The sequence below is a fragment of the Scyliorhinus canicula genome, chromosome 7 (assembly GCF_902713615.1).
Source record: "Scyliorhinus canicula chromosome 7, sScyCan1.1, whole genome shotgun sequence".
In the NCBI taxonomy this organism is placed as follows: Eukaryota; Metazoa; Chordata; class Chondrichthyes; order Carcharhiniformes; family Scyliorhinidae; genus Scyliorhinus; species Scyliorhinus canicula.
The window spans coordinates 166447810-166465630 of NC_052152.1; the positions used below are offsets into that span (position 1 = coordinate 166447810).

General features: G+C 46.6%; 1 protein-coding gene and 1 non-coding gene across 2 annotated transcripts in view; one reads left to right on the top strand and one right to left on the bottom strand.

Annotated features, from left to right (window-relative positions):
• ada (adenosine deaminase) overlaps positions 1–17821 on the top strand; it is an 86539-nt gene that overhangs the window by 24261 nt on the left and 44457 nt on the right. The window contains exon 4 of the mRNA XM_038803209.1: positions 13864–14007. Within this exon, the coding sequence (XP_038659137.1) occupies positions 13864–14007 (144 nt within the window). The remainder of the gene's footprint in view (positions 1–13863; positions 14008–17821) is intronic.
• On the bottom strand, positions 10155–10244 carry trnar-ucg. The gene is given in 2 exon segments: positions 10155–10190; positions 10208–10244. It is a non-coding gene; the product is annotated as a tRNA-Arg (tRNA).

Consider the following 17821-nt stretch of genomic DNA (forward strand, 5'->3'; position numbering starts at 1 on the left):
TTGATCATCGGTAAATTTATGGAAGAGGTCGTCGATAGTGCTATCAAACAGCACTTATTAAGCAATAACCTGCTTACAGATTCTCAGTGTGGGTTCCACTAGTGTTACTCAGGTTTTGACCTCATTATAGCCTTCGTCCAAACACTCGCAAAAGAGCTGAACATCAGTAAGGGGAGAGTGACCAGGGGCCATATAAAAGCTGGAGGTGGGATTGGATTTCTTCCCTAATTTGAGTCATACCCAACAGCAAGGAAGATTGTTGTGGTTGTTGGAGGTCAATGAATTCAGTTGCAGGACATTGACTTGCTTGAGGGTAGTGTCCTTGGCTCAACCACCTTCGGCTGTTTCATCAATGATCATTCTTCCATCATAAAGTCAGAAGTGAGGCTGTTTGCTGACGACTGCACAATGTTTCAGCACCACTCATGATTCCTCAATTACTAAAGCAGTCCATGTTTTTCAAGACCAGCAAAACATTTGCACCACACAATTGCCAAGCAATGATCATATCCAACAAGAGAAAATCTAACCATTTCCCCTTGTCATTCAATGGCATTATCTTTGCTGAATCTCCCTCTATCAACATCCTGGGGGCTACTGTTGACCAGAAACTGATCTTGACCAGCCATAGAAATACAATGGCGACAAGAGCAGATCAGAGGCTGGGAATTCAGTGGCGAGTAACCCGCTCCTGACTCCCCAAAGCCTGGCCTGTCTACAATTTATCAGGTGTGAGTCAGGAGTGTGGTGGAACATTCTCCACTTGCTTTGATGAGTCCAGCTCCAACAACATCCAAGAAACTTGACACCATGCAAGGCAAAGCAGCTGCTTGGTTGGCATCCCATCCACCAGCCTCCACTATAGTCGCACAGAGGCAGCAGTATTTACCATCTACAAGATTGCAGCAAACCACCAAGGCTCCATTGACAGCACCATCCAAACCTGCAACCAAACATTCTGCAAATGCATGAGAACACCACCATGTGCAATTTCCCTACAAGCTACAAATCATCCTGACTTCGAATGATACCATCGTTCCTTCACTGTCACTGAGTCAAAAGCCGAGAACTCCCTCCCTAACAGCACAGTGGATGCACCTGGACCACATGGACTGCGGCAGTTCAAGAAGGCAGAATACCACCTTCTTGAGGACAATTAGAAATGGGCAGTAAATGCTGGTCTAGCGAGTGATGCACACATCCTGTGGAAGTGTCTGGGAAGGCAAATTCATTTGTGGCTTTTAAAGTACAAATTGCTCCAAACCAAGGTATAGCTTTTGCTTGTCAGTGGCTTGATGTTGGACAGCAGAGTCTGAGGACAGCAGAGAACAGAGGCTGGTTGCAAGACCTTTGTAAATAACGGGATGAAATCTTGGAGCAACACATGCTACCGTGTGGACTGGGGAGGAGAAGCCTGTGCAGGTGACTATTCTGACGGGGGAGTGTTGTGTGTGTGGGGGGGGGGAGGGTTTCTGGCGAGTCAACCAAACTTGCCTTGTGGATGCGCCCTTGTACTCCGTGGTTTCGCATTGTTTGGGGGCCGTCCAAGATGGCCGTGATCATCGTACTCGCCATATGGCTGCGCCCCTGGGCTCCAGGGTTTCCCTTTGTCGAGGGGCCAACCAAGATGGCTGCAATCATTGTGTAGCCATGTGCATGCACCCCTGCACTTCGGGGTTTACCTTCAAAACGGCTGTTTTCAGTGTCCTTGTTTCCATTGTCGCCATGTGTGATCTGTCATAGCTAGCCTTCTGCAACCCCCCCTTTCCCCATGCCCCTGCAGACTCTTTTTTTTCTCTTCCCCCCCCCCCCCCCTCCCCATTATTTTCCCTTCACTTGGTGATTTCTCCCCCCAGCTGCCAGGCACTCTCTCCCTGTTGGGTGTTGTGCCACAGGCTCACCCACTAGTGTGATGCTCACCCCTCCCCCCGGGATCGATCCACACCTTCCCCCGAACCATTGAGTTTCTCTTTCTCTCTCTTACACCCCACCCCCCGCCCGCCTCATCCTCATCCCATCTACGTCCTACTGCTCTCACCCCCACCTTTCTGAGTCTCATCATCAGATCAATGATGAGGCAGATCAGTCCCCTGCAAATAGTCTCTCCTTTATTTTTTGACCACTGAGACTAGAAAGTCTGGTTCACTGTTGGTGTTGTTGCCTTCCCAGCCCGTGCTTGTACACAGATTCATCTGCTTCTGCCGGTGCGGTGAAATAATGCTCTCTACCCTGGAAAGTCACCCAGAGTTTGGCGGGGTACAGCATCCCAAACCGCCCATTGTTCTTGTAAAGGGCCACTTTGGCTGTGTTAAATTCCACCTGGCACCTGGCCAAGTTTGCCCTAACGTCCTGGTACATTGTCGAATTTCTCTCCTATTTACAGGATCGTGTGAGTCTTTTCCCGGTCTTACTACAGGTGCAGATTCGCAATGATGTCCCATTGCTGCTTCCTGGCTTTGGGCTTTGGCCGAGTGACCTGTGGGTCCTGTCCACTTCTAGGGGCTTGGGGAAGCTTTCCCCTCCATCTGGCATCTGTGTCACGTACTCTTAAGGATTTCTGCCCTTTGGTACCCTCCAATGCAGCCCACAATGCGGGTTCTCGATTTTCCCCCTTAGAATCCTTCGCGTTGCCACCAACCTTGCCATCTCTGTCTCCAGTGAGGCAATCCATTCGTTCTGGTAATCTTGAGCTCTCTGATCATCGCCTCCTGTGTCTCGAGACACTGCTCCGTCTTTTCCAGCGCTGGTTGAAGGGGGACCTGCGTCTCTGCTACTGCCACTTTCACCGTCACCATCCTTTCGAATTTAATTGCATCTTTGAGCACTTGGAACTCCTGTATTTGGAGGTCCCTCCATTCATTTATTAGGGGGTAGCCCAGCATATGTTCTGGTGGCCCATCCCGTTCAGGTCGCCCTCGTGTTCGCCATCGTCTCAATCTTCCTTGAGGACTGAAAAGAGAGAGGGCAATGGGGAGACAACCAGTGACAGGTGCTATCCAAATGCAAGTTATTCTTTTCATAAGTTATGCATTTAGTCAATGTGCAAAAAGCCTAGTTCCACAAGCACCGAGACTGAATTTTCACTCCCAAAACCACGAACCTAATTTGGGAAAAGTAGTGCAGATTTTCATGGTGGTACGGTAGGGTGGGTTGTGGGGAGAGGGGGAAGGGGTTGGGGGTTGGCGAGTTGGGTGCCTGGAGTTGGGCCCACTTTCCTCAGAAAGAGTCTGGAGCCAGCCACGGGTACTGCGCCAGGCTATTTTAAAAGTCCTGTGTGGTGCTCTGGGATTTTGTGTGGAGTTTTCTGCTCCCTCCAACAGTGGGCATCTGCCAACAGCGGACATCGTGACCGACAGGGACACTATAAATTTTCCTTGATTCTAAAATTAGTTTGAAATTTTGTTCCTCCACTTTGGCAGTTTAAGATTTCCCCTGATCTATGTTGAGAACCACATTGCATTTATTTACAACTATTGAATGCTTATTAAAAGGCTGACTGGTTGGGATTAGTTTCCCCACCAAATTAAGTGCCCTCCCAGTGGATAGTTAGAATGGTCAGTTTTATGACTGGATAATTGGCATGCGCCAGGCAAGCTTCACCTCTTCTATGACTTTGAGCTCCATGGATGTTGCTTTCACCTTGGGCACTTTGCATAAACTCACGAGTGCCATTCGTAAAGCAATGGCCTGTGATCCGTGACAATAAAGAAATGGCGGCCAAATACGACCGCCAGACCTTCCTTCTCTATTTGGGAATATTTTCTCCCAGCCATGGCCAGCCTCTGGGAGGCAAAAGCATTCATGGCCATCGCTCATCCGATGAGACAGGACTGCCCCAATCCCATGTGGCGAAGCATCGCATGTAATGTACGGTAGTTTTGAAGGGTTGAAATAGGGGTCAACACCCCTGAAGAGCACAACCATCGTTTCACCTTCTTAATGGGCCTTGCTCCATTCCCATGGCTGGTGCTTCTTGAGGAGCAAGTGTAAGGGGGGGCCAGGACAGTTGCCAGATTTGGAATGAATCGGCCAGAGCAATTTACTAGTCCAAGGAAAGAGAAAAACTTAGTGGCATCTCGCAGGGTGAGGGACGTTTTGATGGGTCTCACTTTCTCGTCGACCGGGTGCAGGTCTTCCCTGAACACTTGATACCCTAGGTACACTATTTCCTTCATGTGAAACACTCACTTCAGGTGGACCCCATGTTCCGAAAACGTTTCAACACCACCTCGAGGTTTTGCAAATGTTCTTGGTCCTGTGACCCCTATGACCAGAACATTGCGTAAGTAAATCGCAACATGTGGCAAACCGCGCAGGATGTTCTCCATAACGCGCTGGAAAACTGCACATGCTGAGGATACTCTGAACGGAAGCCGGGTATACTCAGTCCCTGTGTGTATGGATTGTGACATACTGCCGTGATGATTTATCGAGCTCCAGCTCGGGATAACCCTTGCTCATGTCCAATTCTGTAAATGTACAGCCACCAGTCAAAGTTGCATACAGATTTTCGATGCATGGTAAAGGATAATGGTCCAACTTCGAAGCCGTGTTCACTGTCAATATATAGTCTCCGCAGCGGCGGACTGTCTTATCTGGCTTCATTACGAGGACCAAAGGCGCCGCCCACTCGGCGAAGCATACAAGCTTAATGATGCCGAACTCTAAAAGCTTCTCCATCAAAGCATAGGGAACCGAGCGTTTGGTCCGTGCCGTGGGGATATCACGTGAGGGCTGATCCTCTGAAACATTCACCTCCGTCCCTTGTATCTCTTGGACTCTTGTGTTCCATGCTTTTCCGAGTCAAGGAAATCTGCAGTGCCTGCTGAAAGGTCAGGAAGATTTTGGCCAAAGGTATTTTCTGCGTTTCCAAACTCTTTGTACTGTTTACACCGCAGACCAAATAATCATGGTGCACATCGGATAATGCAGTTTCATACTCTCAAAACTCACTTCCGTAGCTGTGATATGAACTCGGTGCCGGACACACCGAGGGTCCATCTCCGCTGTATTGCATGATCACTAACGGAGTCGGGTTAAAGTGTTGTGCTGCAAGTTCCATGAATATGTTGAACGATTGTGTATCTGCTGCCACCTGGTATGTGAGACTCTGGATCACCGCGAACGTGTGCCATCAACGGTTTGACTGTCTGGCTGTTCATTCTCTATGAAGCTGTTAGTCCAGAAGAAGTAACGCATTTGTTCTGCATACTGGTTCCAGCATTCAACACTGGCGCCAACTGCATCTAACCATCCAAACCGAGATATGGCGATGCCAGTAAATCCAAACCTGGGTCCAGGAAATCGGGGAGGTGGTTTAGCCGAGTAGGTCGCAGCATGAACAGCGAGTCAGTTTACTCTTCATCGCCACTTTAATAAGGACACGGGAAGTCCACACCGAGCAAAATAAAGAAAGTTTTATTTACAACACAATATAGATCCCTATTGGGCTCCTCACTGGCGGTGCCCTACAGGCGGACCTTTTACACAAAGGTAAATAGAGATCCCCCGTCCCTAGCATGGGAGCTTGTACTCCGCAAGGACCCGGGGAAGATCATTATTCCCGCCCTGTGCGCGCCATCACATTGTGACGGGGTCAGGGTTGGCTCTGACTAAAGAAAACCGGTGTGTGGGATCGTGATAGGGTCCAGGGAAACTGATGGACGAAAGCAGCCCTTCTTTAATACTACACTGTGACAACCGAGTTTAAATACTTGACTCCTGGAATGGAACTCCAACTCTGCATCTGGCCTAGAGGCAAGACCCTACCAATTGACCAAGCTAATATTATGTGCCAGTTGTCGAGCTATCAGCACCAGTATGTTGCTTTTAAAAGGAAGGTTGTGTCATTTTGATGTGACTGGTGTCCTATGACTCAAAAATGTGTCTTAATTAGCACAGTGAGAGGCCAACATGAGAAAGGAAATGTAGTATATAGTGGCATTTTCAAATGAAGGGGAATTATGTTCAAATATATAATTGGGTTTTGTTTCTGAAACAGTATTCTGCTCCTAATAGTTTGTTTAATGGTAGTTCAAAACATTAGCAGAGTCCATCTACTTCATTCCATTATAAATACCTGGCATTCGAGGGCCGAAGGGATTTCTTAATCTGTGTTGGCACATGTGAATAACAAAGCACATGAAAACCTACTGATGTACTCCTCACATAGTCCTCTATGTCGTTCATATACATGACGAATAATAGGGGACTCAGCACAGATCAAGTTTAAATTGTGCCATGTTTTGGTAGCTATAATTAAAATGCTCCCTCACTACCACATCAATCTCTGTCTGGCTTCATTCCTCAGAATTGGGTGAGTCCAGCACGGCACTGTCCCTTGTTGGACCCTCTACATATTGACCTCCTAGGTTCTCCTGTATACATGTTAAGAAATCCACTCCATTTAAGCCCTTAACTCCTATGCCTATCCCAATTGATTTACCTGAGGAAGGAGCTGTGCTCAGAAAGCTAGTGATTTGAAACAAACCTGTTGGACTTTAACCTGGTGTTGTAAGGCTTCTTACTGTGCTCACCCCAGTCCGACGCCGTCATCACCACATCTTTATCCCAATTGATGTTGTGAAAGTTTAAATTACGTAATATAATTATCCTATTATTGTTTTTACACACCTCCGCACATATTTGCTCCTCAATTTTTTGCTGACTACCTGGGAGGCCTGTAATAAACACCTAGCAATGTGGCTGCCCCTTTTTTTATTCCTAAGTTCTACCCACAAAGCTTCATTTTGATGCTCCCTCCCAGACACAATTTCTCCTTTCTGCAGTAACTGACTCCTTAACTAATAATGTGATGTGATAATGATGCCGGCAGCAGAAGGAGAGGCGGAGATTGTGGTGGCATTGCATGCGGAGAAGGCCTTTGACAGGGTTGAGTGGGGGTACTTGTGGGAGGTGTTGGAGAGGTTCGGGTTTGGGGTGGGGTTTCTTAAATGGGTGAGGTTGCTGTACGAGGCCCCGATGGCGAGTGTAGCGACAAATGGGAGGAGGTCCGAGTACTTGAGGCTCCACCGTGGGACGAGGCAGGGGTGCCCCCTGTCCCCCTTGCTTTTTGCGTTGGCAATTGAGCCTCTTGCCATGGCTCTCAGGGAGTCGGGGAGGTGGAGGGGTTTGGTGTGAGGTGGGGAGGAGCACCGAGTGTCGCTGTATGCAGACGACTTGCTGCTGTATGTAGCAGACCCGGTGGGGGGAATGCCGGAGGTGATGGAGATTCTTGCTGAGTTTGGGAGTTTCTTGGGCTATAAATTGGACCTGGGCAAGAGTGAGCTGTTTGTTGTACACCCGTGAGATCAGGAGGAGGGAATTGGTAGGCTCCCGTTAAGGAGGACAGTGAGGAGTTTTAGGTACCTGGGGGTTCAGGTGGCTAGGAGCTGGGGGACTCTGCACAAGCTTAATTTTACTAGGTTGGTGGAGCAGATGGAGGAGGAATTTAAAAGGTGGGACATGCTGCCGTTGTCGTTGGCGGGTAGAGTACAGTCTGTTAAAATGACAGTGCTCCCGAGGTTTTTGTTTTTGTTTCAGTGCCTCCCCATTTTCATTCCGAGGGCCTTTTTTAGGAGGGTGAACAGCAGCATTCTTGGATTTGTTTTGGCGCACGGGACTCCGAGGGTAAGGAGGGTCTTTTTGGAGCGGGGCAGGGATAGAGGGGGGCTGGCGCTACCCAACCTCTCTGGGTAGTATTGGGCAGCTAACGTCTCGATGGTACGTAAGTGGGTAATGGATGGGGAGGGGGCAGCATGGAAACGGATGGAGATGGTATCCTGTGGAGGCACGAGCCTGAAGGCACTGATAACGGCGCCATTGCCGCTCCCTCCAACGAGGTACACTACTACCCTCAAAATGTGGGGGCAGTGGAGGCGACACGGGGGAAGTGGGGGGCTCGGTGGAGGCCCCGCTGCAGGGGAACCACCGGTTTGTCCCAGGGAACATAGATGGCGGGTTCCTGGGGTGGCACAGGCGGGCATTAGGAAGTTGGGAGACCTGTTCATTGACGGGAGGTTTGCGAGCCTGGGTGAACTGGAGGAGAAGTTTGAGCTCGCCCCGGGGAATATGTTCAGGTACCTTCAGGTCAAGGCGTTTGCTAGGCAGCAGGTGGAGGGTTCCCTTCGCTGCCCCCCGGGGGGTAAGGGTGCTTTCGAGGGTGTGGGTCGGGGATGGGAAGGTGTCTGACATCTACCAGGTGATGCAGGAGGTGGAGGAGGCATCGGTAGAGGAGCTGAAGGATAAGTGGGAGGGGACATGGGCGGACGCCCTGGAGAGGGTGAACTTCTCTTCTTCATGTGCGAGGCTTAGCCTCATCCAGTTCAAGGTGCTGCACCGGGCCCACACATCCGGGTCTTGGATGAGTAGGTTCTTTGGGGGTGAAGACAGGTGTGTCAGGTGTTCGGGGAGTCCAGCGAACCATGCCCATATGTTCTGGGCATGCCCGGCACTGGAGGAGTTCTGGAAGGGGGTGGCGAGGACGGTGTCGAGGGTGGTAGGATCCAGGGCCAAGCCAGGCTGGGGACTCACGATTTTAGGGGTTGGGGTGGAGCCGGGAATGCAGGAGGCGAAAGAGGCCGATGTTTTGGCCTTTGCGTCCCTAGTAGCCCGGCGGAGGATCTTGCTGCAGTGGAAAGATGCGAGACCTCCGAGCGTGGAGACCTGGATCAATGACATGGCGGGATTCATTAAGCTGGAGAGGGTCAAATTCGCCCTAAGGGGGTCGGTACAAGGGTTCTTTAGGAGATGGCAGCCTTTCCTCGACTTTCTGGCTCAACTATAAGGAACTAGGTCAACAGCAGCAACCCGGGGGGGGGGGGGTGGGGTCTTAGGGGGATAGTGTTTAAGTTAATTTGCTTATTGTTAATTTATTTTGTTGTTTATTGGGTTTGGGGGGGGTGGGGGGGTTTGTTATATGCGTTGTTACAGGTGCCGGGGGGGGGGGGTGTTTATTATTGTTACTGTTATTATTGTTCTGTTGATAAATATTTTTCAAAAAATTCCAATAAAAATTATTTAAAAAAAAAACTAATAATGTGATGCCTCCTCCTCTTTTAACCCCTCCCATGTCTTGCCTGAAGATTCTATATCACGGAATGTTGAGCTGCCAATCCTGTCCCTCCTTTAACCATGTCTCTGTGATGGCTACTATATGTGCCAATCCTCACCCTTAACTCGTCCATTTTAATTGTAATACTCCTGGCATTAAAGTGGAGGCCATCCAGCCTTGCCATACTCCCTTGAAACGTAATGCAGCTGTACTCCGTCTGATTTGATTGCTTTACTGTATTATGCTGTGTCCATATTCCGCTAACAGTCCTGTGTCCCCTCCCCGTGATGAATTATTTTAAACTCCTTCTAACAGCACAAGCAAACCCTCCCGCAAGGATGTTAGTCCTGCTCGAGTTCAGATGTAGACCTCCAGGGTCTCCAGAAACAGTCCCAGCGATCCAGGAATCTAAAGCTCTCCCAAATGTACAATATCTATCACAGTTCCAGCTTAGCCCAACTAACTTACCAGAGTTTAAATCTGGGAGCCTCCCAGTCTGGTTTGTCAAACCATTTTGTGCATTGCGCGCAATCTTCCTGACAGGAAGATGTTTTCACAAGGATTCTTCTCGTCACTCCCTTCAAATTCTACTGCACGCTCATAAGGGATTTAAAATGTGCTCTTCCATGTTCTGCATTTAGTTTGAAGATTTTCAATTTAGTTCCATTTTATTCTAACCATGGTTAACTTTAAATCGAAGCATGATTGCTGTTGCCAAGTGATTCCTGTTTCTACTTGTGTTGCAAAATATGACCTTTCAGTGCTAAATATACTCTTTGATGCTAATAACTGTCCAATAGCTCAGAGGTGAAGTCTCTGGCTGAAGTTTCCGGAGACCCTGTGTCTTCTACTCAGCTGGAATTTAACCAGGTATCTGTGATTTTTTGGAACATTGATTTGGTTTAATTTAATTTGGGCTGTTTAGCTGCAAATTTCTGCTGAGCTATTTACTGTGTGCAAAGCCCTGCTGGTGGCGCATGATCATAACCTCCATCTTTACATTTCAGAATAGGGGTCCAAACTTTCCTACCTTGGGTTTGCTAGTCTAAGGGCTGGTTTAGCTCAGTGGGCTAAATAGCTGGCTTGTAATGCAGAACAATGCCGACCGCGGCAGGACTCGAACCTGCAACCTTCTGATATCATTACTAAGATTCACCGAAGTCAGATGCCTTATCCATTAGGCCACGTGACCACCGGCTTGCAGAACAATGCCAGCAGCACGAATTCAATTCTCCCCGAACAGGCGCCGGAATGTGGCGACTAGGGGCTTTTCACAGTAACTTCATTGAAGCCTACTTGTGACATTAAGCGATTATTATTACTATATTCGCTGATCTTGGCAAGACCCTAAGAAAATACTATAGGAGACGATCAGCCAATGTTTCTAATTCCGATTCCGATATTGCAAACGCTTTGAAAGTATTGTGTATGGGCACTGAGTCAGGACAATATTGGACTTGGTTTTAATAATCATTATGATTGAATAGCCTAAAGGCAATTGTTGTTAAGGACCAGGTTAAATAATGACCAATTGGTGAGCTGCTGCATGTGGGACTGTACTAGTACGTTCTTGAGGAAAGTTGGAAATGGAAAGAAGAGAAGTACATCAATTAATGGTATTTCTGCCACTTTTGTGCTGCTAGTGAGGGAGACAATCAATGCTAGAATGGCAGCATTTTTCCTGTGATTCTCCAGCCCACCTTTTGTGTGAACATGGCTCCCCAGTGGGAGCCTAGGATTGCAGAATTAACCCTAGCTCTAAAGAGTCAAGGGCAAATTGCCAAGAGGGTGAAGCTACCTTTCACATAATATTGTACGAATACCAACTGCTTTTTATAAAACTAATATTTTGGGATGCCTAAAATGCATTTGCATGGAGGCCTGATGCCTGTTCCAGGTAACAGTTTGCATGTCTGTATAATCTGTGCAAGATGTGTAAAAGACTGACCTGTCAGCAGTTTAGGCCTATACTCTGTAGAACATAGAACAGTACAGCACAGAACAGGCCCTTCGGCCCTCAATGTTGTGCCGAGCAATGATCACCCTTCTCAAACCCACGTATCCACCCTATACCCGTAACCCAACAACCCCCCCTTAACCTTACTTTTATTAGGACACTACGGGCAATTTAGCATGGCCAATCCACCTAACCCGCACATCTTTGGACTGTGGGAGGAAACCGGAGCACCCGGAGGAAACCCACGCACACAGGGGGAGGACGTGCAGACTCCACACAGACAGTGACCCAGCCGGGAATCGAACCTGGGACCCTGGAGCTGTGAAGCATTTATGCTAACCACCATGCTACCCTGCTGCCCCGAGTTTAGAAGAATGAGGGGAGATCAAATTGAGGTAAATAAGTTGATAAAGTAAATGTGGAGCGGATGCTTCCTCTTGTGGGGCATTCTGGAAGAGACGTCATAGTCACAGGATAAGAGGTAGCAAATTCAAAACACAAATGAGGAGAAACGACTTCACCCAACGGGTTGTGAATCTGTGGAATTCGTTATCCTTGAGTGTGGTGGATGCTGGGACAGTGAGTAAATTTAAGGAGGAGTTAGACCGATATTTAATTAGTAATGGGGTGAAGGGTTACAGAGAATGGACAGAACGGTTGAGTTGAGGCCACGATGAGATCAGCCATGATCGTATTGAACAGTGGAACAGACTTGAGAGGCTAAATTGTCTACTTCTGCTCCTACTTCTTATGTTCCATGAAATAATTATTCTGCCTAATTCTACCTTCCAGCTTTTGGTTTGTAGTCCTGTAGGTAACAGCACCTCAAGCACAAATCTGGTGTTCTTGATTAATAAGGAGATTTCTTAATTAATAAGGGAATCAGTGGTTAAGGGGAATAGGCAGGAGAATGGGGATGCGGCACATATGAAATGAAAAAATGAAATGAAAATCGCTTATTGTCACGAATAGGCTTCAATGAAGTTACTGTGAAAAGCCCCTAGTTGCCACATTCCGGCGCCTGTCCGGGGAGGCTGGTACGGGAATCGAACTGTGCTGCTGGCCTGCTTGGTCTGCTTTAAAAGCCAGCGATTTAGCCCAGTAAACGAAACCAGCCCCTGATCGAATTGTGGAGCAGAATCGATGTGCCGAATGGCCTAATTCTGCTCCCATATCTTATGGTCAATGAATAGAGGCTCCAATGATCTTATGATCTGAGCAATTCCTTTTTTCTTATTTATCTATCCACAGAATGTGGGTATTCCTGACGAGGCCAATACGTGTTATCCATCCTTAATTGTTCTTGGGAAGTTGGTGGTGAGCTGCCACTCTGAACCATTGCAGTTTCTATGGTGAAAATACCAATAGCCTGTACTCCAAAGTAGGAGTGTTCTTTTTCACTGGACTTCTGCTGTCAAAGACACATAAATTTTTTATCGCTTAACACTTCACTGATGCTCTGGTTTTTAGTCTTGTAGGACAAAGACGCCCTTCATGGCAGGTTGTTGAAAAAACTACACAACATATTTTACCTGTAGCTATTTTTACAGTTGAAGCTACTGGTGGACACACTTGCAATGCAGCACTGAGTATTCTCTGGGCATAATTTTCTCTATGACGATTTAGTAAAAGGAATATCAATGGAGGGGGAGTCAAACATGTATGTTTGTCTCATAGAACCTCCATTCGGGTTAATCATCATATTGCCTGTATACAGATTTGGTACTTGTATTTGGCTGTATTATGGCCAATCAAAAGGCATTGACTAACATTAAGACCTCAAAAAACACCTTTATACGCTCCAAAATGTAACTAGAAGTGCTTTGACAAGTGATGCAGTGGTTATCTGGGCTTGTATGCCTGGGATACAGATAGCCAGGTTTCCCTGCAGCTAAACAATCCTTCTACCCTGCACAGTTTAGGAGTGAGAACGTATTGCTGTACAAAGATGAAATCCTTGAAACCTGACAGTGTGGCTCTTCAGCTGATTTTTGAACAAATTGCATCCAGACAGGCAGACTATCAAAAGCTGAAGCCCAATTTACATAAGTTTGTTGCATTTGGGATGTGGATACCACTGGCCAGACCAACATTTGTTGTCTATCCCTAATTGAGCTTCAGAAAGTTGTGGCGACTGTTTGTGTTTAATGAGTTCAACTGATGATTGGTGGAAGGGGCTCTGCTGCAGAAGACACTGAAATAGTCACATTGTGTGGTTAGATGGTCACACAGCACTACACTGTGATCAAGTCAGGGATTTATCACTTCCCTGAAAGCTTCCCCACCACTGAGGTCAGAACAAGGTGTAACATTATAAACTCTCTAGTCCTCTGGAACCACCTCCATGTTTAAGGATGGTTGGAAGATTATGGCAAGTATCCCTACATTTTTCATGCATGATTCCCTCTGCATCCCTGGATGAAACCCACCTGATTCTAGTGACTTATCAACTACAACTAGCCTTTCTAATACCCCCCATCTTTGTGCATTTCTAGCCCATCCAGTATCTCAAACATGTCACTATGGCTGAGACAGCATCCTTATCCGAGGTAAAGAGAGATGGACATTACTCTTTTAGCTCCTCAATTATGTCTTCTGCTTCCATGTCCTTTTTGATATCTAGTGGATGTCATTCCTCCTCTCAGTACATTTTTTATGCTTTGTGTGCTTATAAAATACTTCAGATTCTTGTGCTAAGCCCCGGAAAGGCTGTTCTTGATCACATTTATTGCTCCATATCTGCTGCTGTGCCAGATGAACTTATTTGTTCCATGATACACCAATCTTGCCTCCATGTGCTACTCTCGGTCTGAAAATAACCATTAATTTTTATTTTTTTTCTTGCTGCATGTAGTGGAGACCGAGAAGCTTTGAAAAGAATAGCTTATGAGCTTGTGCAAATGAAAGCAAGAGAAGGTATTATATATTTCGAAGCAAGATACAGCCCTCATCTTTTTGCCAACTCCAATGTTATTCCCATTCCTTGGAACCAAAACCCGTAAGTAATCAAAACACATTATCTGAAAATGTCTTGGTAGTAATGTTATTTCAGTACTTTGACAACACTGCTCAACAGTTTTCATTTTCAAATTATTATTATTGGTTCAACTGCAAAAGGCTCTTTTGTACTGTAATAAATTACTGACTTAAGTTGAGAGAATGTATTTTTTTATAATTCCTATGACCTCCTATACCAAGATGAGATCAGAAAGAGGAGCAACCCCTGCCCAGTACAGGTGAAAGGTCACTGTGAAAGTGCCTACCCTGAATATCAGCAAGTATTTTCGAATACTGGAATGTCTTGTGCATAGATTACTGGCATCTTTTTATACGGTTGATATGGTGCTATCCCTTTATTTTGGAGGTTCAGGCAATGGTATAAATATGACCAGGAAGGCTTTGAGCAACGATTGTAAGTGAATATATAACTGTTTGTTTACATGGGACAATGTATTGCTGGGAATGGCTCAGTCGTCCAGCTGGTTGGTTTCAAAAATACATGCCTCTAATTTATCCACTCGTTTAAAGACCCACTCCATTCTCCCTGAATTGTTCCCCGCAGTATTTGCTAACAATCCTTTTCTGGCAATCTGTCCATACACTACATTCTGCATAATGTAGTTAAATATAAACAGTCTGCATTATCCCTCTTCTGCGCTTGAGCTGGGACCCCTGATTCTAGGATTGAAGGCATTCTCAAACATGGCTTTGGTGTTCAGTCTATCTAATCTCTTAAAGGTCTTGAATTCTTGAGCAATACATCTGTATTTTCTTTCCTTTGGAGTAAACAATCCATGGCTCTCGGATATTCGATGTTTCCTCGTCACTAAGACACCTAAAACTAGGTATCTCCCTGCAAACCTGGTCTGCAAATATGCTTTTCCTCAGTCTTCTTTGTAGTCCAGCAATCCACATACTAGCACATTGTACAAAATCTGTCCCCTCCTAAGATTTTTGCTCTAAGCTTTGTACAGCAACAGGTAAGGGATGTGCTGTGGGTTTGAATGCATTACAGGCAGACATAGACAACAAAATTCATAATCGCCTTCAATGTGCCAGTTCAACCTTTGGCTGATTGAAAAGCAGATTTGAGGACCAAAATCTTGACCATGAGACTCAAGGTCAAGGTTTGCTGGGTAGCAATGAGCTCCAAAGCTCCTATATACTTGGAGACTCGGAAACTTGCAGCAGGCACCTCAAAGCACTGGAGAAGTACCGCTAGTGATATTCTCACAAGATCCTCCAAATCCTGTGCCAAGAAAAATGATCCAACAGCAGCATTCTCTCCCACGTCAACTTGCCCAGCATAGAGGTGCTAATCATGCAAAACCAGCCCCTCTGGGTATGCCATTCATATGCCTGACACCAGATTCCTGGAGCAACTGCTCCACTTGGAACTTAGTCATGGGAGGAGACTCCCAGGAGGACAGAAGAAACACGTTGGGGATGTTCTCAAAGCATCACTGAAGAGCTCAAATATCTCTGCTGACACAGGTGTGATTCTGGCTGGTGACTAGCCAAAATGGAGAAGGCTCATCAGGAAAGGGACTAAACACATTGTGAGGCTTCAGGAGTGCGCAAGAAATAAAGTTGAGGCTTCGGAGGGAGCGCACAAACCTTCAGTCGTTACATCTATCAAAACACCACCTGCTCTGAATGTGGTGGAGTCGGCATGTCGTACATTGAGCTAATCAGCCATCTCTGAACCCATTGAACCAAAGTAGAAGTCAGTCATCCTCAATCCTGAACCAAGAGGCACCAGTAATCCAGATCTCCCTCCTGTCTTGACCTACAGCTCCGAGCTACATTGTTGATATTGTCTCTACTTACTTAATTTTCCTCGTATTTGTTGATGATAAATTACACATATTTTTCTTTGGCAGACATCTTTGTGTGTAATTAGTTTGCTCTTCCCTCTTAGGAGCCTCAAAACTGGAACTTTTATTGTTCACTATTTCTTCAAAAGAAAACCAGTAAAGTTGCTGCGCGCAACTTCTCCATAAATTCACACTGACTCCCTGTTTGATAACATCAATGTAGGTGTTTCATTAGTACCTCTGCCTCATAGTATTTACTCACAACTGACAGAACACTGACTGGCAAATAGTTTCTTGGGTCAATCTGTGATAAAAGTTGAGAAGTTTTCCATGCTATAATAGTTCCATGGTTTTGGCACATAAAGGTTTCAGATAAGGAATCTTGTAAAGATTAGTTCTTGTGACACATGACTGCTTTGAATCAAGAGAAATATCATGTGGCCATTAGCCATGTGCTTTGATACTTGCAATCCTTTAGACAATTAAACAACTCACTGGAGGAGGAGGCTCCACAAATATCCCCATCTTCAGTGATGGAGGATCCCAACACATATGTGCAAAGGACAAGCTGAGGCAGTCACACCAATCTTCAGCCAGAAGTGCCGGGTGGATGATTCAACTCTGTCTCCTCCGGAGGTACCCAGCATCATAGATGTCCGTCTTCAGCCAATACGATTCACTCCACGTGATATCAAGAAACAGCTGAAGGCACTGGATACTGCAACGGTTATGGGCCCTGACAATATTCCGGAATTAGTACTGAGGACTTATGCTCCAGACCCTGCTGCACCCCTAGCCAAGCTGTTCCAATAGAGCTAAAACATTGGCATCCACCCAACAATGTGGAAAATTTCCCAGGTATGTCCTGTACACAAACAGAACAAATGCAACCCAGCCACATACCGCCCTATCAGTCTGCTGTCCATCATCGGCAAAGTGATGGAAGGAGTCATCAACAGTGCTGTCAGGTGAAGCTCACGGAGATGCTCAGTTTGAGTCCCGCCAGGGTCACTCAGCTCCTGACCTCATTCAGTCCTGGTTCAAGCATGGACAAAAGAGCTGAATGCCAGAGGTGAGGTGGGAATGACCGCCCTTAACATCAAAGCAGCATTTGACCGAGTATGGCATTAAGGAGCCCAGTTAAACCTGAGTCAATGGGAATCGTGGGTGAAAACTCTCCACTCGTATCTTTTTTTTAAAATAAATTTAGAGTACCCAATTCATTTTTTCCAATTAAGGGGCAATTTAGCGTGGCCAATCCACCTAGCCTGCACATCTTTGGGTTGTGGGGGCGAAACCCACGCAAACATGGGGAGAATGTGCAAACTCCACACGGACATTGACCCAGAGCCAGGATCGAACCTGGGACCTCGGCGCCATGAGGCTGCAGGGCTAATCCACTGCGCCACCGTGCTGCGCATTGGAGTCATATCTGGCACAAAGGAAGATAGTTGTGGTGGTTGGAGGTCAATTATCTCAGCTCCAGGACATCACTGCAAGAGTTCTTCAGGGTAGTGTCCCAGGCCCAATCATCATCATCTGCTCCATCAATTATCTCCCTTCCATCATAAGGTCAGAAATGGGAATGTTTGCGGAGGGAGATGTTCACATATGACTGCACATATGACTGCACAATGTTCAGCAGCACAAGTCAGGAGTGTAATGAAATGCTCTCCTCTTGCCTGGATGAGTGCAGCACCAACAACACGAAAGAAACTCGACACCATCCAGGACAAAGCAACCCGCTTGATCGCTCCCCTTTCCACAAAAATTTTAACACTCTACCACCGACGAGCAGTGGCAGCCATGTGTACCATCTATAACAGGGGTGGGCAAACTACGGCCCGCGGGCTGCATGCGGCCCGCCAAAGGTCTTTATGCGGCCCACCAAGTCATTAAAAAAAAAAAAATTTCTAATTTTTAAAAAAAAAATTTTTATTATTTTTTTTAAGGTTAATGGGGGGGAGCTGTTGGGTTACTTACTGGTATAGGGTG